Source organism: Octopus bimaculoides, chromosome 5, assembly GCF_001194135.2.
Source record: "Octopus bimaculoides isolate UCB-OBI-ISO-001 chromosome 5, ASM119413v2, whole genome shotgun sequence".
In the NCBI taxonomy this organism is placed as follows: domain Eukaryota; kingdom Metazoa; phylum Mollusca; class Cephalopoda; order Octopoda; family Octopodidae; genus Octopus; species Octopus bimaculoides.
In genome coordinates, this window is record NC_068985.1 from 62,531,766 (window position 1) to 62,538,178 (window position 6,413).

General features: G+C 35.1%; 1 protein-coding gene across 1 annotated transcript in view; it reads left to right on the plus strand.

The window, feature by feature from the left end:
• Positions 1-6,413, plus strand: part of LOC106877334 (A disintegrin and metalloproteinase with thrombospondin motifs 16) — a 123,112-nt gene that overhangs the window by 79,463 nt on the left and 37,236 nt on the right. The window contains exons 10-12 of the mRNA XM_014926209.2: positions 1,276-1,381; positions 1,706-1,870; positions 4,268-4,394. Coding sequence (XP_014781695.1) covers positions 1,276-1,381; positions 1,706-1,870; positions 4,268-4,394 — 398 coding nt within the window. The remainder of the gene's footprint in view (positions 1-1,275; positions 1,382-1,705; positions 1,871-4,267; positions 4,395-6,413) is intronic.

The window sequence follows — 6,413 nt, forward strand, 5'->3', positions numbered from 1 at the left end:
ATCTTCAACAACTTGGAAAGATTCCTAAACTTGGAAAATGGGTGCCTCATGAATTGTCCAAAAGCAACCGCAAATCCTGAGTTGACATCTGCTCTTCTCTCCATTCTCGCAAACTCATTTCACCCTTTTTGGATAGACTTGCGACTGGTGATGAAAAAGGTTCTACTCTCTATCTGGTGGGATTGCAAAGGAGTAATCCACTTTGAATTGTTACCACCTAATGTAACAATTAAGGCTCAAGTTTACTGTCAGCAATTAGAGTGTTTGAATCAAGCTTTGAAGAAAAAAGACCCACTTTAGTGAATCGAAAAGGAGTGATGTTTCATCTGGACAATGCACGACCCCACACTGCAAAGATCACATCACAGAAGATCGAAGAGCTTGGTTGGGAAAAAAATTCCTCATCTACTTTATTCTCCCAACTTTGCTCCTTCAGACTATCATTTGTTTCATAGTTTACAGAATCATTTGGGGGACATAACTTTCGCAAGCCAGGAGGAGGTCGAAACTGACATTTCAGAGTTCTTTGCTTTGAAACCAAAAGAGTTTTACACTGATGGGATTAAACAGTTTGTAAATAGATGGAAGGAAGCCATAGATAATCAGGGAAAGTACATTGATGATTAAATTTCAATTAAATATAACATTTGATCACTTGGAGGAGATGCATGTTTGATCACTTGTTTTCTTTATTCAAAATTCAGACAGAACTTATGGGATGACCTGATATTTAAGCAAGCCAAATCACAAAAAAAAACAAGATCAAATACAAAAAAGAAAAACAAAATTCCAAGGGACGTTCATAGCTAATTTTATTAGGTTAACACTCAAAGAAGGAAAAAAGTTATGAAGTAAAAGTTACATTACTTTGGACATCAGCCTTTGTTGGATACAAGCAGAAAGTCCAAGGAAGAAAAGAAAGAGATAAGAAAAGAAAGAGATAAGAAAAGATTGGAGAGATCCAGGGCAAAACACACGTGGGCTACTCATATCTTTGGCTTCTGACTAACTGAAAGATAATTGTAGTTTTTAATGGCAAGTGAGTATTTGTTGATACACATGTGAATGCATATGTGTGTGTGTATGAGTGTGTGTGCATGTATGAGAATACATGTGTATATTATGTGTATGTGGATATGTACTTTTGCATGTCTGTGTACATGTATGTATAGGAGATACAGGTGTTGTATATAATTTATTGTCAGGGGTTTCTTGTGCTTTACTACAGAAATTAATGTTTTTAACGTTTTTTTTGTTTTTTTTTACATGTTTCAGGGATAGCAAATGTTGGGGCAATGTGTACAGTGCGAAGTGCTTCTGTTGTTGTTCAAAATGGAGGTTTCACAGAAGTCTTAATTGCTGCTCATGAAATTGGACACAGGTATGGATCAAGGAGCAGTGGATCAAACCCTCATAAAAATGAGAACATTTAATAACTTTACTTAAATATTTAAATATATAAAGCCATCATCAATGGCATTTTGTTTACAATAATTAATTTTTTAATCAACAGTAATCATTTCAGATAACAATTACGGCCATCATCACAAAGATATTCTAGATAAATGCCTCACACCCATATTCAGCAATTTTAATGTTTTATTTTAATTTTGATTTTTATTATTTGCCTCTCCAAAATTAATCTTACATTTTTCTTTGTTTTTCTTTTTAATTTTAATTTTTGTATATTTATTTTTCTTTATAGTTTGAGCAGTAAACATGATGGAGAAGACAATGATTGTCTTGAGAGTGATTCCTATATTATGTCAGCAAGTGTTGTGAATAATCAATCAACATCACAAAAACTAAACAGTTTTCTATTCTCTAGCTGTAGTATCAATACAATGAAAAGATTTGTGCAAGATCTGTCGTAAGTTTATTGGATATAAATATAGTTTTCTACCTTAGGGATAATATATGTTGGGATGGGTAGAGATGTATTGTCCAAAATTTGTCTGGTACTTTATTTTACTGACTCTCTATGGAAACAAAACAAAGTTATCTTGGCAAGATTTCACTTCCAAAAGTAAAGAGACAAGTAAATAGCTTGAAGTATTTAGTTTGGCAATCTACCAATTCTACCAGTCTCTAATTATTAACTTCAGTTTTAATTTTTCTTACTATAGTCATTGTCATTATCGTTGTTGTTGTTTTTGTTTAGCCCCAGGTCAACTGGGATGAGCCAAATCTGGAATCAAAGCTGTTTTACTTGTGACCATCCCATCTTTTCACAAGGCACAATGCATCCCCATGACCACACTATCCGATGTGTGTCCTTTTTTAATAAGGCACTGTGTATTTTGAGTAAAATTTCGCTGCTATTTCTAGCAGGTTGACCACATAGTAGTCTTTTCTTGTCTTGTAGTATCAGCATCACATCATATTGGTACTTAAGGAATTTATTCAATGCATGAGTGTGATACATGACTAGGGTATATAGACAACAGGGTGCACATGATGAAATATTAGACTAGGGTATATACAAAACTGATGTATGTAAATGGTGAGGTAAAAGACTGGGGTATATAAATTATAGAGTACAAGGCTGGGGTATATAAATTTTGGTTTACAAATCAATTGTATATAGATAATGGTGCAAGGTTTTCAAATGTCACCTTTACCTGGATGAGATAGACAAGACAGTCATTATCATCATCATCATCATCATCGTCGTCGTCGTCATCATCATCGTCATCATCATCGTCGTCGTCATCATCATCATTTAACCTCTCTTTTTTCCATTCTGGCATGGGTTGGCTAATTCTACAAGAACAAATAAGCCAGAGGGCTCTGCCAGGTTTTATATCTGCTTTCACATGTTTTCTATAGCTGGATGCCCTTCCTAATGTCAATCACTTAACAGCATATACTGCATACTTTTTACATAGCATCAGCACCAGTGAGGTTGTTGAGTACCCACAAGGTAAGACCCCTCAAATGTGTGGGGTATAGACTGGAGAAAGAAACTGTGATAGAGGTATAGGAGCAAGTGTCTTGCTGAAGAGGTGAATACATGGTCTCCCACATGGAAAGTGAGAGAGAAAGAAAAAGATGTGAGATTCAGGTACAACATGAATATGAGACAATAGGAAGTGCACTGAGTAGAAATAGTGTGACAGATGATTAGAGACAGGGAATTAGTTCAGTGTAGCAGAAAGTGAGTAAAGTAGAAGCTGAGTTGTGGGAGAAGGTTTGACAGAACATCAGTTCTGCTAAGATGGATGGGTTATAGATGCCATATAGATGAAAAAATTCAATAAAAGAAAACAATGGATTGCCTTAGGTAGCCTTCTTCTTCTTCTTCTCTCTCTCTCTCACTCACTCTCACGTTCTCTCAATATATATTTAACAAATTGAAAAACATGATTATAAGCAATGATTGCGTAATATTGATGATAAAATATTGATTATTTAACATAAAACTCATAGTCATTTCATCATGACTGAATGAACAAAGTCATATGAGAAAAACTTGGAGGAATTCACCTACATAGGCTTACAGACAAGAAAGTATTCATATTCTTGTAGGAGGAGATTCTGCTAAACATGCAAATAAAGAAAAGGTAAAAATGATAGATTTTGTGTAATAATTGATAAGATCATTTCTGAAGCTGGCTCTATTAGTTAGTCTGTATATTCAGACAGTTGTCTAATTGAGAAAGTAAAACAATATTATACAGAGTATCGTAAATCAATTGAGATGGGTATTTCTGGAGTAGCTTCAAAGAAATCGTAAATGATCAAAGAGAGAACAAAGAAGTATGGAAAAGAAGAGATAGCAAGAAGATGGTGAGACAAGAATAAATTGAAAGGATGAAAACAATATAAGTAGGCTTAGATAAAAGGAAGAGTGAATCTTAATAATCTTAAAGGGGCAAGTGATAGCTATATGATTAGTGTAACAGGGAGTTAAACAAGTCATAACCTAATGAATAAGAAAATATACAAAGTAGTAAAATATTAGTATAATACTTCGTAATTAAAAGTTCAATGATAAAAACATTAACGATAGCGATGAAATAATAGACAGGCAACTGAAGAGTTCAGTATTGGGTTATGCGAAAGGCTGAGCACAATTGACCCCTGAGAACAACACAATGTCCAGATACATTGTATGATGTATGCAGATAAGATGACCATGCTGCTAGAAAGAGATTTGTAGATTTATACATTTATATGTATAAGAAAAAAGGGGCTTAGATTAAGAAATTATAAATGTTTATGCAATTAATATGTCTTATAGATATAATATATTTTACATTTGCAGAAATAAATGCTTGGAAAATTCAGGAAAACTATTTCATGATATACCCACTGTTGGTAGACCTACTGGACAAGTCTACAGTCCTCAAGAACAATGCAGGACGTTCACTAGTTCTGCAGGACTTTGCCCGGTAAGTTTGTATTTAATTGAAGTAAACTATTAATTACAATTAAACTGTTAATTATCAAAAGATTATAGTGTTTACATCATTATCATCATCATCGTTGTAGTCATTGTCATCGTCCCCATTGTTCTCATCAGCATCAAACACTCCATCACTCTCATCATCATGACTGTCAGCAGCAGCATTTTTTTACTTGTCTCAATCATTGGAATGCAGCCATGCTGGGACACTGCCTTGAAGGGTTTAGTTGAATAAAGCAACCCTAATACTTATTTTCTTAAACCTGGGTCTTATTCTCTTGATCTTTTTTGCTGAACTAAGTTGCTGAAGTATAAATAAACCAATGCAGGATGTCAAGTGGTGATGAGGACCAAAATACACATACACACACACAATAGAGTTCTTTCAGTTTCTATCTACCAAATCCACTCACAAGGCTTTAAATCAACCTGAGGCTATAGTAGAAGACACTTGCCCAAGGTGCTATGCAATGGGACTGAACCTGAAACCATGCAGTTGGGAAGCAAGCTTCTTATCACACAGCCACCCCATCTTTCTGTGATGACATGAGTTAGAAGGATTATCTTAAACTAAATCAGTTCTTATACAGGATTCCTCCCCTTCTTTACAGACAGGGGACTATGTCTTGCCTCATACATTGGCATGTTCCCTATATCTGGATGCCCTTCCTATCACTAACAACTTTACAGTGTGTACTGAGCGCATCTTACCATGACTCCGGTGCATCTGTTTGTATAGGTAGCATCCTGGGTGTAATTATGTCCTTTCATTTAGCAAGCCCAGTGGCAATAATAAATATGACATAGGGTGTAAACTGAGTCATAAACTGCTTGACCATGGCTGGTCAAACTTCTTGGAAATTGTCCTTCTTTAATTGAAATCTTCCAAGATGTTTAAAATTTCTTCAAAACAGGAAACTCCTTGTGTGTACTACAGAAGCTTCTGACAATATTGCATCTCACCAGGTATTGTTATCCATCAATGCAAGTCTATAGCATACCTCTAAAGTAGTTTTGATAAGAGCTTAAGTGGTATCAATCACTGCTTGATTGGTGTATCAAACTATAATCATTAATTCCAAAATAGCAATCTGTCTGAAACTATGTTCATTTTATTCAATGAAATTATACTCCAGACTCTAAACAGATTGCCATAAAATGCTGTCCAGAAGCCAAAAGATTTGACAGTCATGAACAAGCAGTAAATTACACTATCATCATCATTTTCATCAACATTATCATCATTATCATCACTCAAATGTTCACTTTTACATCATGGTAGCTGTTTTTGCCTTTGTTGTCACCACTGCTGTTGCTGTCATTAATTGTGTTGTTGATACTGTTGTGGCTGTCCATGAAATTTCTTGTGTTTGTGTGTGTGTATGGGTTTGCTTCATGTGCTGCATATATCCAGCTGGCAAGCTTTAAATATATTCATACAAAAAGTGAAATCAATTGATCTCAAAGTATTTGTATTCCTTGCTTCTTTAGTTCATACAAAGTAAGCCTGTTTCTGTTATATTCATTGCATTCATGATTAACAACGACAGCAGCAGTGGCAGTGACAACGATGGCAATAACAACAACAACAACTACCATGATGGCAACACCATGATGGCAACACACATACACAGAGGAATACAGGAACTGTAGCTTTTTTTGGGTCTCAGGACAGCAGTAGCACAATGGGGTGAGAGGATGGGGCTGAAGGGAAGGCCACACCGCTGCTAAACACTATGACAAACACACAAGCATACATACACACATATACACACATGCACATGTACACACACAAACAAGGACACAAACACATGCACACATAAGGATATATATCTTATAGGAACAGAATGGAGTAAGTGGAGCAAGAACACACATGAAAATGAAAAGTGTTGCTGAAGAGTTCACAGATGTGTGATGAAAGATTTCTGGACAATGGACATGAGTTAAAATAATAAAATAAGAACAGTAATAAATGAGAGAAGAAAAATATATATATATATATATA